This window comes from Silurus meridionalis, chromosome 5 (assembly GCF_014805685.1).
Source record: "Silurus meridionalis isolate SWU-2019-XX chromosome 5, ASM1480568v1, whole genome shotgun sequence".
In the NCBI taxonomy this organism is placed as follows: Eukaryota; Metazoa; Chordata; class Actinopteri; order Siluriformes; family Siluridae; genus Silurus; species Silurus meridionalis.
Window position 1 is genome coordinate 14,460,991 of NC_060888.1, and position 17,370 is coordinate 14,478,360.

The following is a 17,370-nucleotide window of genomic DNA, read 5'->3' on the forward strand; positions in this document are numbered from 1 at the left end:
CCCACCGTGAAGCATGGAGGAGGAGGTGTGATGGTGTGGGGGTGCTTTGCTGGTGACACTGTTGGGGATTTATTCAAAATTGAAGGCATACTGAACCAGCATGGCTACCACAGCATCTTGCAGCGGCATGCTATTCCATCCAGTTTGCGTTTAGTTGGACCATCAAGAATTTTTCAACAGGACAATGACCCCAAACACACCTCCAGGCTGTGTAAGGGCTATTTGACCAAGAAGGAGAGTGATGGGGTGCTGCGCCAGATGACCTGGCCTCCACAGTCACCGGACCTGAACCCAATCAAGATGGTTTAGGGGTGAGCTGGACCGCAGAGTGAAGGCAAAAGGGCCAACAAGTGCTAAGCATCTCTGGGAACTCCTTTAAGACTGTTGGAAGACCATTTCAGGTGACTACCTCTTGAAGCTCATCAAGAGAATGGCAAGTGTGTGCAAAGCAGTAATCAAAGCAAAAGGTGGCTACTTTGAAGAACCTAGAATATGACATTTTTCAGTTGTTTCACACTTTTTTGTTATGTATATAATTCCATATATAATTCCACGTGTTAATTCATAGTTTTGATGCCTTCAGTGTGAATCTACAATTTTCATAGTCATGAAAATAAAGAAAACTCTTTAGGTGTGTCCAAACTTTTGGTCTGTACTCTGTATATAGCAGTGCAGCAGTGGTATGATCTCAGGTTGCTTCTGTTGGTCAGGTCAGCAACATTTGTAGCTGTGTTTCTGTATGTGTGTGTGTGTGAATATACACATATATATTTAATTTCAGAGCTGTGCTCAATTCAGTACAATAATTAGGTTTCTTATAACAGCAAATGTATTTTTCTCCAATTATTCTTTGCATATTCTTCTTTTGTTGTGAGGACAACTTTCCACAACCAAGACCTAGGAGATGGTGTCGGATTATAAATACCTGTCAGTTTATATAGACAATAAACTAGAATGGACTAAGAACACTGATATACTCTACAGGAAGGGCCAGAACAGCCTTTATTTTTTGAGCAGGCTGAGGTCCTTTAACATCTGCAGGACAATTCTGATCCTGATAATTGCAAGAGGTGTCAAACACATAGTTTAATGTTGAGCTATCAATATCTCTAGTGCATTTTGTAAGAAGGATAGCTTTCATTTGCATTATATGGCCAAAGGTTTAAGGACAATCAAATGTGCTTTTGGAGCATCTCATTCTAGATTTAGTTCCCCGCTGCTGTTAAAATGGTCTTTGCTATTTTCAAATGGCTTTCTGTTACATTTTGGAGCTTGGCTATAGAAATTTGCCTATTTAGCAACAAGTGAGGAGGTCAGTCACTGAGGCTGAGTGAGAAGATCTGTAACGCGGTCAGTATTACAATTTATTCGACGTAAAGGTATTCTGTGGGGTTGAGGTTATGGCTCTGAGATCACTAGAATCCTTCCACACACCAACTTTCATAATGCTACTGTGCTCAAATACATTCTAGGCAACTACATGCAGCAGTCTGGGGAAGACACAAACCAATGTGATGGTCATGTATTGAGACTTTAATATAATAAAATATTAATCGGAAAATGGCTCTATAGTTTACTTTTATATCACTGTCTGAGATACTAAAGTGAATGTTCATGTATAAGCATTGAATGTGAGATTTTGTATATATTTGATATAAATCAATTGCATTATGGACACAAAACAGGTAACATATATACATTATTTTAATAAATGGTCAATATGCACATTGTGAAACACAGGGCAGGGGGACAGCAAGAGCTTCAATTAATGTTTTCAAGTCCCTGTGAAAACAAGAAAACAATTCAGAACGCTCTTCAATACAATCAAACACTACATTCATGGTATTTGCCATAAGCAGTTATCCAGAATGATTTGGAATATATTAAATGTATGAATAGGCCTAATGACACACCAACTAAATACAAAATGTAAAGAATAAAACTTGTACATTTAATAATATTGAAGAAAATATTATAACTGACCTTTGACTGGTAATAAAGTCCAGTGCCTGAGACCCGCTTGTCTCTCTCCATCAAGTACCAATGGTAAGGAACTCTTGCGATTCGTTTCTCCTAAAAGCAAAATTAGGTCAAATCTCAACAAATGACAAGAATAAAACCTTTTATTTTTACTTCATACATGAACCACAGGTAAAAAAAAAAATCATGTCAGTCCTCAAGAACAACTAAGACGAACCATTCTTGCAGAATGGAGCTGATTGTACTGAGCAAAGATCTAAACTATTAAGGAATACACAAAGTTATCTGTCACAAACTTAACTTTCTGCATCTGATTGTCTCAGACAGATTTCTGAGTGCTGCATGCTAATAACAATAGAGACCGCTGAAGAGTTACTGAGCAAATGACCAATCTGAGCAGACTGAGATGCATATAAATAAGTGAGAATATGAAGTTTCCTCCCTTCTGGCATGAACATTAAATGGCATTACAATTTAGCAAATATGCTCACAGAACAAACTATGGTAAATAGTGGGTCTACCATAATTAAATACTAAAAGCTTCTAATAGTTCTAAGATTTCTTCAAATTAAAAGAGAGAGACAATATCCACTTTTATATCATACCATCTATTAGCATCAATCTAATCCCCACTAACTACATTGCAAAGACATGATTTATTAAAGTATTCTTGTCTTAATATCAATCATATATCATTTGGGTTCCCTTTGAGAAAGAACAAAAACATATCTATGATAGTGGTGTTCAGGTTCAAGGTCTGATGAAGAGCTGGATTTAAAAAAATTAATTCAAATCTCAGGACTGAGTCTTTAAACCCAAGAGCAAGCGTTTAATACTCCATTACCGTCCAGTATATTTGGATTATATTATATATGGATCTTTTAAAAGTGTGTGCCTTTTACATCCCGTACCATCCAGAGATGTACCAGTGCCAATTGGACCCCACTTCATGTGTGGAGTTTTGACACTGGACCTAATGGAGTGTTTAAAGACTCTGGCACGGAGAAGCTGGTGTTGGATCTGTGATGATCGCAAATGTTGAGCTATTTTATAAGTTGCTTAGTAGCTCCTGGTTTTATAACCACAATGACTGTATAAGACTGTAGAAAGAACATCACTCATAATCTTACACTCCAGTGCTCATGTTAGTTTTCACTCTCCAGTGTTCTGTATTGTTTAAAGACTATAATCACACTCTTGATGTCACCCAAATGAGGATGGGTTCCCCTTTTGAGTCTGGTTCCTCTCAAGGTTTCTTCCTCATAACATCTAAGGGAGTATTTTCTTGCCACAGTCACCATGGCTGCTCACCAGGGATAAATGCACACAATTTACCTTCACTGTTGATATCTGTAAAGCTGCTTTGAGACAATGTCTGTTGTGAAAAGCGCTATAGAAATAAACTTGACTTGACTTTGCATAAATTTGCTGATAACTTCATCGTAAACACTCACCTTGCTACCGTTAGTGAATTTGTGGATGTATGTAGTGGCCAGTCCGGGGACGATCAAACACGCCGTCATTATACTTAATCCGGGCAATATTTCATACCACATGATGAAGGTAAGAGACGCTTAGCTGCAACTCTCCTATTTTGACCAAAATGTCTGCTGTCACGCACCGACTTACGTCACACAGATTTCCACTTCCGGTTTGCAAACGGCGCCATTATTGTTCAGCTCCCCCGTGTGGTGCATTCATTATTTCTACGTAGGAAAGCTATATATTTTTTTATTTAATCTAAGATGCTAAGAAGTGGAAACAAATGCGTTATTATAACTATATCTAGATTTCTATCTCCTTTTTAATCTTCGTTTTTAAATGTTTCAGTATTTGTAGGTAGGCCTGAAACCAGGCAGCCAATCAGAAGCGTCCGTCTGTGTTACCGAGAGACTGCTTTAGAAAGTTGGGTGAAGTCCGTCTGAACTCCGCACTGCTTCTCTGCTTCAGTCCTGCACACTGAACCATGAAAGAAGACAAGGAGAACACGCGGCCCAAAGAGAAGAAAGTGGAGATCAAATGTGACGAGAATGAAAAAACGGAGAAGCCGAATAAAGAGAAAAAGGAGACCATGACAAAGGTAGCTGGTTTGCTCATAGCTACGTTACGAGCAGTTAGCTTCTTAGCTCAGCTGTAATATCGAGCAATATAACAACAACATTCTCACTCCTGTCGCAGTTTTGCACAAATGTTTAAACAAACAGGTGGTTTGATTTATAGCTTCGTTTATTATGTTTGTGTTTGTTAGCCATGGTTTAATACATCACCCGAATAATGTTCATCTTGAGCTAATCTGGTGGAACAGTTAGCAAATACTATTGAACGCTACGCACCTGAAGTCAACTAGGCTTTAATTGTTATTTAAACAAATACACTGAATAGAAACCGAGTTCAGCCCGAAACAAGGCGCTACATTAACCCACACAAATAAAAAAATAAATAAACAAAACACAGGAAACCACAAGACTAAGCGAACATTGGGACAGTACAGTGATACTGCAGCATTTAGCATTAAACTATACGTATAATGTCCATATAATAATCTTTGTACATGTAAAGATTCAGTTATTTTAGCTTTTTGTTGTTAGTGTTTATTTTTGTCTGACTGTCAGTTTCTTTGTATTCAAAGAGCTTCAGTTTTGCAGAAGGAAATATTCCGAGCTCCTCATTCCCTAAGAATCAAATCATTTAAAACATGCCTTTTTCTTAAGTCTTATTGTAAATATCTTTTTATCCATCATTCAATCATTATGACTTTTCTTACCTTTTTTTTCTTTCCTTCCCTTTCTTTCTCTCATTCTATTTCATATTTAATATTGCTGTAGTTTAGAGTCTCATTTGAGAATTTTATTGTACAAACTGTCACTGACATTTGTACATATGACATGAATCTTGAACACACAGATTGCTTTTCCTCCGAGTTAAAACAGTCTTAGTGGCAACAATAAAGCACAAGACGAGCGAATAAGATCTGAAGCTCCTAAATAAATCGCAGGATTTGTCGTGATGATAATTCGGTTTCTGTTTTAATCAGATTGTGATCCGACGCCTCCCTCCGAGTCTGACTAAAGAAGAATTGGAGGAGCAGTTACAGCCTCTGCCAGATGTGGATTATCTCGAGTTCTTCTCCAGTGACACCAGGTGTGTGTCCGGTTCGTCATGGACAACCGATGTTGACAGTAACAACGTATATTTACGATGCTACTGTGCTTTTTTTACAACTATATAGAACCCTAATTCAGGGTATTTATGTATAAAAATGCAAACGCCAGATATTGAGTTTAACTATCTTTAATTTAGCCTTTTTACGGGCTTATAGTAGCTGCTTGTTGAGAAATGCATGCAGGATTTCTCCTTGAGCAAATTCACTCAAGCTGGGTTGTTTTGTTCTGTAAAAAAAAAACCAATTTGAATATGCAAAGTGTAGATTGTGTAAATCAACATCTGTATTGTTTTTAATGATCATTACAGATGGCAAATTACAGACATTTTCTTTAGTTGTGAAGATATAAGCATCCAGAATATAATCAATAACATTTTGTATAATGATTAAATGATATATTCATAAATGAAATATACAAACACATAGAACACAAGCATTTGAACATATAGGAAAGCCGCAGTAAATCACGTCTGAAAACATGTTAACTGTTGTAGCAGACGAACGCTATAAAAAGAGAATGGATGGAGAAACGCAGCAAGCTAACGGGCTTGATTGGGGGGGAAAAAAAGGAAAACAATTTGCATTTTTGAACAAATGCATAAGCATTCGCTGAAAACCACAACAGTGACTAAAAATGTACTCGTTTACCGCTGCTGTTATTTGCTGCTTTTAGACTTGGTGTTTGTTCACGTTGTTTTAATTGAATCCATCACGATGTCGCGAGTGAGCTGATTGCGCAGCCTGAGGCTCGCGAGTCGCGACAGATCAGGTGTGATTGTCCCGAGGTTTACACAATAGCAACTCATTAAACTGGACCATTTTCACATTAGTTGTTGCAGCTCAATATAGTTCTCATATTTGTAGCATTACTTTTTATTTTAAAGAAAGTTCTTCTACTCAAGTTCATCGCTGCAGACAATCAATGTCTGTAGGAATCTAGCAAAATGAAATGAGAAATATTCAGTTGAAAAATTCTTAATGAACCCTGATGTGGAAGTTGGTGGCATGTTGTTTTGTTTTTTTTGTTTTTTTTTATTTTACAGCCTCTACCCTCATCTCTTTGCAAGAGCATATCTAAATTTCAAGAACCAGGAGGACATTGTTCTTTTCAGAGACCGCTTCGATGGTTATGTGTTCATTGATAATCGAGGTTTGTATATAAATATAAAAATAATTGCCATCTTGTTAACCCCCACCCCCCCACCCCCCTCTTTTTTGTGCTTAAATAATAAACCATTTTGATGTTAATGTCCATTAGGGACATTAATTTGTTATGTCAAAGTAACTGCCTCATGTGATTGTATAACCTGTAATAACGATATGGTATCTTTGCTATAAAGGACAGGAATACCCTGCCATTGTTGAGTTCGCACCATTCCAGAAGATTGCAAAAAAGAGGAGCAAGAAAAAGGATTCCAAAAGTGGAACAATCGAAGAAGGTAATAAATCAGACCACAACAATCACAACTGACAGATTACCATCGTTAATTAATTGCTAATATTACTACACGTTTCATAGATGCTGATTATAAGAGGTTTTTGGAGATCTACAATGGTGATGATGAGAAGTTAACTTCAACCACCGAGACATTATTAGAAGAAATAGAGGCCAAGACAAAGGAACTAGTTGGTTAGTTAATTGTTCACTTAAACAGCAAAATATAACTGATTATAGATTTATGCAAAACTATTTCCAGTATCAACATTCATTCTTTTCTTTTTTTTTTTTTTTTACCTCAGCCAAGAAAACAACTCCTCTTTTGGACTTCCTTAAGAATAAGCAGGTAAGCATTATGTCTGGATTTATGTCTCTGGTTGAAGTTCATTTGACTGAATGACCCAAAACTACTCCAGACCACAATTATAAATGTGTCCGTCTGCATGCTGAGTTTAATTCCAACTTCTTAACTGCAAATCACAAAATGTTTTCTACTAAATTCAGCATTAAGAATTGTATTTGTTGACTAAACCCTGCCTGCATGTTACAGGGCGGTTTTGTATCACACATAATTAGACATACTAATACACACTCACTTTCCAGAGGTTAAGAGAGGAAAAGAAGGAGGAAAGAAGGAGGAGAGAACTGGAGCGCAAACGCTTACGTGATGAAGAGCGGCGGAAGTGGAGAGAGGAGGACAGAAGGAAGCGCAAGGAAGCTGAGAAATTAAAGAAAGCAGAAAAGGGACCTGAAAAGGACAAAGACCAGCCTAAAGAGGAGCAGCCAAAAATTAAGGTGCAACAACTAATAGACAAAATCTGAATTTTTTGAAATAGCTTGAAATAAATGTCCTTTTTTCTGTTTTTATGTACGTGAAATAATTCGACTTTAGTTCTTACTATATTTGACAAGTTTGCTTACACTATCTGGTGTTACATTGTCAAAAATATCAGTAGTTCATTACAGTGCATGCAAACAAGCCAAACCTTTTTACACTTTCTTTCACATGCCTTTTTCTTATTTGATTAATAATGAACTCTATGGTTAATAAAGTATGTTTGATCAGAATGTGCATCATGCACTACTGTCAAGTTACAAGACCTCTCGGGCAAGTTAACTTCTAGATATTTCAAGTGTGTTTTGGCGCAATGACCTTCATAAAATGTAGGAAACAATTGTTGACATAATGACTTGAAGCCTTTCCAATAGAAACCAATTTAAATGGTGTGAATGAATTGCCACATTTTGCTCAGTACACGTATAGATGTTGGGAGGAAAAAGTTGAAATGTGTAAATAGGCAGGAACGTTAAAAAACAGAACAAATGTTCTCCATAGCCTTTCAATACTTAAGATTAGATTTAAATGGATTTGGTTAGAGATGTCTTAATTGTTGTGCACAGAGAATTAGATGCTGAGGGTTTTTTTTTTCATCCATGTAATTGTTTTCTGCTCCAGCTCTTGAAGAAGCTAGAAAAGCAAGAGTGTAGTGAAAACGAGAAGATTAAGGATAAACCCAAGAAGCCAGAGCGAGAGAAACTGAAGGATGAGAGAGTTCCAGGAGGAGCGGATACAAAAAAGCGTCAAAATGGAGAACAGCGAGAGGACAAGCCTAGAAAGTTTGTATTCAAAACCTCCTTTTATTTATTTATTTTTGCCTTAAAGGTAAATAAACGGTAGTTGTTGTCTGGTAAACATGCCACTGATTTGTATCGTGGTTCTCAAATATTTCTGGAAATCATCTTTTACCTTGGAGCCGTATCGCACAAATGGTCACTGTTCCTCGTCATATTGCAGATACGACGAAGATGGACGCAGGGAGCATCGGGATCGTGATATGGACAGGGAGAGAGACCGCGAACGGGACCGGGAGCGACGGCAGAAAGAAAAGGAGCGAATCAAGAGGCAGGACGAGGAGCGGCGGAGAAGGAGGGAGCGTCACGATGGAGAAAATGCCTACAAAAAGAGAGAGGACGAGAGCAAAAAGGAAAAGGAATACGTGTGGGAAAAGCGAAGGAATGAGAACTCCGGCGAATTCAGTGGTCACATTGAGAAGTTTGAGAAGTGTTCTAAAGATGCTAAAAAGGAAGAAAATGGGAAAAAGGACCGTTTAAGGAACAAGGTACAACTTTCACCATGTATTACTGTTAGATTACATGTGTGGTCGATACAAAAAAACAAATAACGTCCAACTTATTTATTGCTAGTAAAATATTCTAACGTGTCTTCATGGTCAAATATCACACAATTTAGAAATGTGTTGTTCTGTAGTCCAAACGTCCTGATTCGAATACAGAGTTACTCAAACCTTCTGAGACACCAGAACATAATAATACTAATCTATATGTTGAACAAAGTAATGCTGCACAAGTTTATAAATGGGGCCCTTATTACAGCTCTCCAGTTAAACATACTTATCTTCCTCTCTGTCTCTATGAATGCAGTGTCCTTGGTATTTACCAGTAAATTAATTTGCTTCAGTAAAGTGCAAAAATGAATATATGTATATTCATTAAAATTTCCTTTTTGCCCCAGGACCGCCCTGCCATACAGCTCTACCAGCCAGGAGCAAGAAGCCGCAACAAAGGAGCTCCAGGAGAAGGCCAGGCTGGGGATAAGAAGGCTGAGAGGGATGCCAAAAATAGCCAAGAGAAAGGGGAAGAGTGAAGGGAGCCCACCACAGGGTTCTGAGATAGAATTCTGGGCAAATCCTGGCGATTTAGCAGTGCTGCTTAAGCCAGAGGTCCTGTGGCTCACAAGAGCGCTCAGTCAGAGACACAGAAGTAGACGTTGCCACCTTACAGTGCCTGAATAAGCCCCTATTACTTTCTGTTTGCTTATAGTAGAGCTGAGCAGTGGGGCAGACTGAAAGAAGCCAAAGTATTTGGGCCATGAGCACTCCAAGTGTCCTTACTCTTGGTACACAATCAAACACACTCTACTCCAAATATTCTGCTTTTCTGATAGAAAAGGTTACCAATTTAGTCTCTTTCCTGTTCCACACATTTACAATAATTAAACTGTTATTTCATTGCAATATTTAAGTTTTAAAACAGTAAGGACTGTGCTTTATAAGACACATGGCATGTATCACATATGCAGACTTTTGATTTGAAGAGAATATTTTTTGAATATGAGATGCACATGGGATGGGGTTTTGTTATAACAGATTTTTGCCATTTGTTTTTAAACCAGGAAATATTTGGATTTGTTAGATTTGAGTGGCCTTCCCTACTTTTGAAATAAAGCTTTACCTGATGAAAATCAAAATTGCATCAAATATTTGTCTTCCTCTTTTTATAAATACTATGACCGAGGTAATATGCAACTAAAAGCTGTCAAAAATCACAGCATATTTACCAGTACATTTGGTTTTATTAAATGTCCTTTTGCTATTTTCAGTAAATGGAAAAAGTTTGCTCTGGTGAAACTCAACAATTGAAATGAAATATTCCCGTAGGACACCTGACAGAATAATGGTGGATCACTTAAAATAGAAGCTATTATTATTATTATTATTATTATTATTACTACTTTTATATATGACCTGTGGGTCTCTATGGCAGCCCATAAAATGCTTTATTTGTTTAGTAAATCTGCTGTGGACAATGATGGAGGACAGTCTCGCTTAGCACACTTAAAGGCACTCTATGAAGTCAATCTTTTTATGTGCACCACAATTACATATTTTTATAGAATGGGGTGATTCTTTGGCTTAAGCCATGGTGTTCGGTTCTACCATACTGAATTTTATACCAGGTAAATTTCTGTACACTTTCCATCATTACCAAATTTGATAAGAAGTGAATTGGAGGGCAGAGCAGGTGGACAGGAAGTGAAGCTATATCTCAGCTAAGTGTGAAGTATTTTGACTAAACGGACAGAAGAGAACTGAAAGGGCATTTAATTATGGTTTGTCTAAACAGCTCTAGGTTTTGATATTTATTTATAAAATGTGTAACATCAATTATTTTAAGCAGCCAAAGTTGTGAACGTAATAAAAAAAAAAAAATCAAAAGTTGTGATTTCTCAATATATTCGGTGTAGCCAAATCACATGAGCTTTGGCATGCAGCATTGGAAAACCGGCCTGATCAAAAGCTATACCTCAGTTTTTATTTATTTATTTATTTATTTTTATAAGGGACGCTTTCGCCAGGACACGTCTTCTGGTTTTGCACGTTTTTTTGTATTTGCAGTGCATTAAAAACGTGTCATCAGCAAAAAAATATATGTTTATTAATATTAAAACACATGACCAAAGAATGTGGGTGAAAGAAGTGATAAGATGTTCTGGGCTGTATGCGCGATTCAGTGACTCGCCGCCTGGGGTCGCTGTGTCTTTGTGAGCTGCTGTAGCTCCGCCCCATACACTCGGAAATACAACACGGTCGTTTCCGCGGAGTTCTTCCTCTTCAGCCACCGCCATTGTGGGGCCAGGATTGTGTGTCTAGAATGGTGAGCAATAATCAGTAACCATCCTGGTGAATGACAGGATTTTATTCTATCTTTCATTACCAATTCGTGTCAAAGAGTGTTCCTTTTCTGTATATTTAAAAATTACACTGACTATTCGCTTTTGGAAGGTTTAAAATAGATAAAAGAGATGGTCGCTCTGACCCGAGTGCTAGCGGCTTGATTACAGGCCCAGAAATAATGATTTGTTAGTCCATGTTTAATGAAACTTCGGTTAAAGTTCCCCATGTGATGTTTCATGTTACTGGTAGTTCACATTACCATGCTAATGCACGTCTCGTCACTGTTTCAGGCGTCACACAAGACTTTCAGGATTAAACGCTTCTTGGCCAAGAAGCAGAAGCAGAACCGGCCGATCCCTCAGTGGATCCGCATGAAAACCGGCAACAAGATCAGGTGAGGAACCAAACCTGTGGGTTTATACACACACTCTCTTCTCTGTACACACACTCTCTTCTCTGCTGCTAAAGAACCTGTAGTCTCTGTAGCCTCTTCTGGCGTGTGTACAAGTTATATTCAACTCAGTGAATGCAAGCAGGACGCAATTACAGTGCTTCATTTATGTGGAAGGACTGCCATTACCCTGCTGAGAGTCTCATCCTGCTTCAGAGTATCAGCTTCTCACCTCTGTGTGGAAACCTTCACTCTGTAGCAGGGACAACTTCAGAAGTTTCACAATCATCCAGCTATTAGAGTTGGTTTACTTATTAACTGCATGATTTAATTTTTTGAGACATAAATCATAACCTGCATGTACACTGTGCACCTGAATCAGAGAGGCTTTGATGTCTGGTGTTTGTGGATTTTCACTTATTACCTGCCCATGTAAAATAAATGCTGCTGTACCATAAATCAACTGTTTGAAGAACAGAAGCGTATATATGTTTTTCTTGTTTTATATGTATTCAAGAAGTTTGGTTTTAACTTTTATAGTGGTGTCTATGTGCAGGTGATCAACATCCACTTATTGGATCTGAAAGGCATAGAGGCTTCACTGCAACTTACATGTGATGGCTTTTGATAGTGTGGTCCAACCTTTTCTTTTGCATCACGGACCAGTTTCATGCAAGATAGTTGTTTCACAGGGTGCAGGCAATAACTTGCATATTATATTCCTATTCTACATATATGATTTAATTATTAATTTAATTCTCTCTCTCTCTCTCTCTCTCTCTCTCTCTCTCTCTCTCTCTATATATATATATATATATATATATATATATATATATATATAGAGAGAGAGAGAATGATTTCATATATATATATATATATATATATATATATATATATATATATATATATATATATAATAATGATTTCATATATGATATATACATGATTTCACACTTTTTTTTTAAAAACCCTGCAGGCTATGAAAGTGAATATTTTTTTTAAATGTATTTTTACTTATAAAAATTTATTTTTTCAGCCTGGTGGTTGGACTACTGGTATGATTCAGTATAGTAATAAAAATATATATAATTAAATTGATTTTTAATTTTGCCTGCTATATGCACTATTTTTAAATGTGTAGTATTTTTAGACTACTCGTAATGTCTGTAAATCTTCCCTGTATATTATTCTAAAATAATTAGCTTAGACGTTTACTCACTGGATATTGGTCTACATATTGCAATGCTCCGTGCTCTGCGATTCACACATGCAGGGTTGTTTCCCTGCTGTGAACGTGTTACTTTAGTTTGATGCATATTTATAGGTCTTTGCTTCATTTGTTCAGTACATGCCTTTGTTCCCACACGTTTTTTATTGATTTTTCTTCCCCTTTGGGTATAACAAATCAATGTATTAAACGTATGTATGTAAACGGAAGAGTCGGTGTTAAGGATTGCTTTAATAGGACTTGTTTTTTGCTTGCAGGTACAACTCCAAGCGCAGACACTGGAGGAGGACGAAGCTTGGCTTGTAAGATCAGTAATCGAAGTCTCTTCATCATTGATTACATCGGCATCCTGCAAGCATCACCACCCCTGCTTCTGGCCAGATGTTTGGAGAGATCATGTTATGTGGATCAAGTCATTTTTTGTACAGATACTCATAAAATGCTGGTGACCAATAAAAAGATCGCACCATAAAGGAATGCCGTTGCCCACGGTTTTTTTTTTTTTTTTTTTAAATGTTCTTTATTTCAGGGAAGCACTGTGTAGGTAAAGGCTGAATGGGTCTGTTTTATCGGACTGTTTCAAGTGCAGTAATGTAGTTATTAATTCACAGCTGATGCACTGAGTGAGAGTGGGTTGATGTCCAGGATTCAACTTGAAGTACATTAGATGCAATTACTGTTAATTTAATGTACATTATACATACTTACAAGGAATAGCAAATATACAAAATATGACCATGTTTACTTGTTAGCTTTAAGTATTAAAACCAATACAATATTGACGATAATCTGAAATATGTATATTTGCATGACCTTAGTATTCCCAGTAGTATATGGTACATAATTAGCCTGTTTCCGAGGTCCTTTAGTTCTTAGCTCTGGATAAAAAGGGGGAGAGTAACTTTCTAAATGACCCAAAGCGCCATAGGCTATTTCTATTGAGGGTGTCGACGCCTTTTGTGTCGTTTTGGTAGTCGTCTGATGTCGCTCCTTCAATGTAGGTCGCATTATTGTTGTTTGCATTTAGCTGCCAACTGGTGTGTTCATCATCCCATGCACCAAGAAGCTCCTTCATCTCTGCTGGTGCGTTTCCTTTGAGATATTGCCATGCCCTTTTCCCATTGTAATCCATGGCATCTACACTGGCACTAAACGCGCCAACTAAGATCTTTATGACCATATACTGGCTGTGCATAGCAGCAACGTGAAGAGGTGTAACACCCCCACTGCCCTTTAAGTTCACGTTCACTGGAGACCCGTTCCTCTCGGCGTCTTTGAGAAGCTTCAATAAAGTCTCGTGTTTGCCTTTCTTGGCTAACCAGTGGAGAGCTGTGTAACCACTCACAAAGTCTTTCCTGGTTAGTAAACTGCTGTCCTCCAAGAGAAACTCAGTTATCGTGTCATAATTTCCATCCACAACCGAGAGCATCCATGCGTGTTCGGTGGGGTCCAGTACCCAGGATGCACTGCTCTCGTCCGCGCCCAGCGTCGGCGGATCCACGCAGTCCCTCGACGATTCCCTCGCGCTCCTCAGCGATAAGATGGTCGACAGGCCACTATACGAGTTATAGTTCAAAAACAGGTCCTTTAGGTATTTTTTCCGCATGGCGGGCGTGATGGCGCCTTTCTCCTGAAGCTCGGTCGATGTTCTCGGTTCAGAAGCTTCCGCTTGTCTCTGAAACCGGGACCTGCGCGCAGCAGCGCTGGCTGGGAGCGACGCCGCGCGCGTCACAAGTTTGGCCGCGCGCTTCTCAGTGCTCGGTGCCGCCGCAAATCCAGGATCGGATTCGATCGGGTTGTCCGTGTGAATCCTCGCTTCATGTTCTTGTTCGTCTAACAGCCCTGCGGATTCGCCCATCTGAGGATCCGAGGGAGTTTCAGATTTGATGGCGTCGCTGTCTGACAGCTCGCGGCTGCGCGCGCTGTCACACATGATTATATTATCCGCCTCGTCTTCACTTGTTTACATATCCGCCGAAGTAGTTTACATATCCACAAAATGTCTTCTTCAGAAATCCCCCGATTCTGCGCGTCTTTCTGTTCCAGAAGACAAACATGACATATAGGAAGTTGCTCATTTAAGCTAATTGTTCCGCTTTTTAAATCTCCGCTTGTATCAACCAACACAATAAATTACAAACTCTTATAATCCACACAGAACCTGCTTTCACTTTAACACTTTCACTATGACAATAAACTCGACTCACCTGTCTCACCTATTCAAAGATTTCATCCGCGCTCCACTAAACTCTCCGTCAGCGGGTCCCTTACAAACTTTACTAGAACAGAAATCCGAAATCTAGAAGATAATGATCCGATTCATTATCATGTCTGAGCCGAAGTGCATCACATTTCCAACGAAGGCATCACTAAAACCGGCTCCGGTACGCGCCAGCCTTCAAATGTTGCTTGACTCAAAGGTCAGATAATATCTCTGACAACTCAGACACGCCGAGCACATGACTGTTCAAGTTGCCTAAGATTACAGAATAGGAAACACTACTAATCAGTTACTTATTGCAACTGGGAGGATTACAGTGGTGTGTCCCCCAGACTGGGACATGCCTTTTATTTTGTCTTGCAATAAAGAGAAATTCTCACCAAGCACACCGCAACCTCGAAGCTCAGTATCTTTATCATATTCACGTATTAAAACTGTAGGATTTTATACCCAATTCTTTAGGTAGAAATGCATTTTTTTCTACAGTACATAACAGGTTTGCTGTTGGCCTAATAAATAAACATTAAGCAAGGTTAGGTTTCAGTCAGTGGTTATATTATTGCTAGTATTCTTGATTTAGGTGCAGTTCTATGGAAGATCTTTATTATGTTTATTTGGTTAGTTTAATTAGCTAACATTACTGTAATAACATCACTATCTAAAGAATGCTTTATTATAATGTGAAGATCTGTTGATTTTTGCACAGTACATGCATCTAGATAAAAATTATATATGAGGGATGACATAAATCAGTTGAGTAGACCAGTAACAGCAACATTTTTTTCTTCAATAAGTTTGTTTAGTTTAGAGAAGACTCTTAAGTAGGTTTGGCTTAGAGTCTGATCCACATGAGGCACCAGGCCACGGTGATGATTAGTTGAGTTGTTTTTTTATACACATGACTTTGATGAGGCCATTATGTCATGTTAATGGTTCTGATGTTGAAGTGAAATATCAGCACTTCAACATCAGAAACTGTCTTTTAACCATCCTAGATAGGAATGTTAAGGTTAATGTTGTGACATTAACCTTAACATTCCTATCTAGGATGGTTAAAAGACAGTGGTATTGTCAAAAAGACGGGATTTGAAGCTGGAGGTGGCAGAGTTGAAGATGTAGAGATTGCCATTGGGAGTGACTATGATGGACAGGATTAGAAATTAGTTTATTACAGCGCATGTGGGACGTTTTGTAACAAGGTGAGCGATGCACGATTATGGTTTGGACATTTGCAGGAAGGCCAAGGAGGAGGCTTTTGGATGTGGTGAGGGAAGACATGCAGGTTTGAAAGAGGCAGATGTAGAGGACAGGGTGATATTGGGATGGATGATTCACTGTGGCGACCCCTAAATGGACCAGCCAAAAGAAAAAGAAGAAGAATTACATTCCTATCTAGGACATCTTACCCAACAGGCTCCAAAGAGCAGCCCTGGTATGCAGGACCAGTGACCAATGATCCTGTCCCTTTATTCTTTTCAGATCTGCCTCATTCATCCTGACGACCTAACTCTGGATTTAATTCTCTTCAATTGGAGACCACTCTGTGCTGATGAGGACAGTTTGCACAAACATTTCTGCATTTAAGCACCCATCACTGAACAGTACACCTCATCAATAATAAAACTGTAATGAATGGACATTAAGTGTCACCCAAATGATAATAGGTTCCCTTTTAAGTCTGGTTTCTCTCAGGGAGTTGTTTCCTTTCCACTGGTGTGCTTCTTAGGGATAAAACTTATAAGCACTAAACTTATAAATTCATATTTTATTGCCTCTTTATCTCAGTAAAGCTGCTTTGAAACAATGTCAATTGTTAAAAGTGCTATACAAATAAAATGAAATTACATTTATATAAATCACAGGTTTGTTTTTCATTTTTCCAGCAGTGTGAAAATAAATTTTGTGAATGTAACAGATGATCCAGAACTTCTCAGCTGCATCTGTGTGTTGTCCTGAAGCTGATCCTGACCTCTCCCTGGTTGCTTCTGAACCCCAAGTAAAATAACACAGCTTAGATTGTATCTGCCAGACAGATTTTGTTTGACATGGGCACAGATATACTGTCATTATGACTTCAGATTTGTTATTTTAGCTAAGTGAGAGAACCTCAAGTCATTTTTGCTACTTTTGTTCAGCATCTTGGCTGGTGGTGGGCCTGAACTTTATTTTGATACCAGCCTGGTTAATTTCAAACTAAGTAGTTACATACAGTCTCTGGTTGCCATAAGACTTAAGGACCTCAGATTATTCAAGCACTGTCTTCATAGTGTATATAATAGTTCTGGCAGAATTTAGTGCAGCTGATGGTCTATGAAAGGGTGGCGGGCATGGAGTTTCTCGAAGGGAAGTGAAAAGCATGCTCTATCTTAGTGAGTGCAGACAGCACTATTGTGCAGCACGCTCCAGAATACTAACAGTTGTGCTAAAACAGCTGCTACAAGCTCGCTAGATTTCACATAACTGTTAGACTACAA

At 38.4% G+C, this 17,370-nt stretch overlaps 4 protein-coding genes and 1 non-coding gene across 7 annotated transcripts; 3 read left to right on the forward strand and 2 right to left on the reverse strand.

Moving 5' to 3' along the window:
- Positions 1–1,686: 1,686 nt before the first annotated feature.
- Positions 1,687–3,604, reverse strand: ndufa1 (NADH:ubiquinone oxidoreductase subunit A1). Its single transcript, XM_046850181.1, has 3 exons — positions 3,435–3,604; positions 1,984–2,073; positions 1,687–1,782 (listed from the first exon to the last, which is right to left on the reverse strand). The coding sequence occupies exons 1-3, from the start codon at positions 3,534–3,536 to the stop codon at positions 1,762–1,764; spliced, it is 213 nt and encodes a 70-aa protein (XP_046706137.1). The 5' UTR covers positions 3,537–3,604; the 3' UTR covers positions 1,687–1,761.
- A 70-nt stretch (positions 3,605–3,674) lies between these two features.
- Positions 3,675–9,849, forward strand: upf3b (UPF3B regulator of nonsense mediated mRNA decay). 2 transcript variants are annotated; one of them, XM_046850179.1, is made up of 11 exons: positions 3,675–3,690; positions 3,811–4,060; positions 5,015–5,121; positions 6,187–6,293; positions 6,484–6,582; positions 6,663–6,773; positions 6,884–6,927; positions 7,185–7,376; positions 8,038–8,198; positions 8,377–8,701; positions 9,115–9,849. In XM_046850179.1, the coding sequence occupies exons 2-11, from the start codon at positions 3,947–3,949 to the stop codon at positions 9,244–9,246; spliced, it is 1,392 nt and encodes a 463-aa protein (XP_046706135.1). In that variant the 5' UTR covers positions 3,675–3,690; positions 3,811–3,946; the 3' UTR covers positions 9,247–9,849. The 2 variants fall into 2 exon arrangements, with proteins under 2 accessions (XP_046706135.1, XP_046706134.1); XM_046850178.1 differs by lacking the exon at positions 3,675–3,690 and having other exon boundaries at positions 3,744–4,060.
- Positions 9,850–10,876: 1,027 nt separating this feature from the next.
- On the forward strand, positions 10,877–13,152 carry rpl39 (ribosomal protein L39). Its single transcript, XM_046850472.1, has 3 exons — positions 10,877–11,036; positions 11,347–11,450; positions 12,933–13,152. Exons 1-3 carry the CDS (start codon positions 11,034–11,036, stop codon positions 12,979–12,981), a joined length of 156 nt encoding a protein of 51 aa, XP_046706428.1. The 5' UTR covers positions 10,877–11,033; the 3' UTR covers positions 12,982–13,152.
- On the forward strand, positions 11,586–11,717 carry LOC124386670. Its single transcript, XR_006925991.1, has one exon. It is a non-coding gene; the product is annotated as a small nucleolar RNA SNORA69 (small nucleolar RNA).
- A 191-nt stretch (positions 13,153–13,343) lies between the features above and the next one.
- On the reverse strand, positions 13,344–16,650 carry sowahd (sosondowah ankyrin repeat domain family d). Of its 2 annotated transcripts, none has more exons than XM_046850471.1 (2): positions 14,892–16,650; positions 13,344–14,712 (listed from the first exon to the last, which is right to left on the reverse strand). In XM_046850471.1, exon 2 carries the CDS (start codon positions 14,606–14,608, stop codon positions 13,541–13,543), a length of 1,068 nt encoding a protein of 355 aa, XP_046706427.1. In that variant the 5' UTR covers positions 14,609–14,712; positions 14,892–16,650; the 3' UTR covers positions 13,344–13,540. The 2 variants fall into 2 exon arrangements, with proteins under 2 accessions (XP_046706427.1, XP_046706426.1); XM_046850470.1 differs by having other exon boundaries at positions 14,883–16,650.
- Positions 16,651–17,370: the final 720 nt, after the last annotated feature.

Bases quoted from the DNA above. Each gene is read 5' to 3' on its own strand.
- rpl39 (XM_046850472.1), top strand. The intron at 11,451-12,932 runs GTGAGGAACCAA...TTTTGCTTGCAG, and splicing joins AAAACCGGCAACAAGATCAG to GTACAACTCCAAGCGCAGAC.
- ndufa1 (XM_046850181.1), bottom strand. From the start codon at position 3,536: ATGTGGTATGAAATATTGCCCGGATTAAGTATAATGACGGCGTGTTTG. The intron at 2,074-3,434 runs GTGAGTGTTTAC...TTTTGCTTTTAG, and splicing joins AATTCACTAACGGTAGCAAG to GAGAAACGAATCGCAAGAGT. The intron at 1,783-1,983 runs GTCAGTTATAAT...TTGTTTTCACAG, and splicing joins GACTTTATTACCAGTCAAAG to GGACTTGAAAACATTAATTG.
- sowahd (XM_046850471.1), bottom strand. From the start codon at position 14,608: ATGTGTGACAGCGCGCGCAGCCGCGAGCTGTCAGACAGCGACGCCATC.
- upf3b (XM_046850179.1), top strand. From the start codon at position 3,947: ATGAAAGAAGACAAGGAGAACACGCGGCCCAAAGAGAAGAAAGTGGAG. The intron at 4,061-5,014 runs GTAGCTGGTTTG...TGTTTTAATCAG, and splicing joins AAAAGGAGACCATGACAAAG to ATTGTGATCCGACGCCTCCC. The intron at 6,774-6,883 runs GTTAGTTAATTG...TTTTTACCTCAG, and splicing joins CAAGACAAAGGAACTAGTTG to CCAAGAAAACAACTCCTCTT.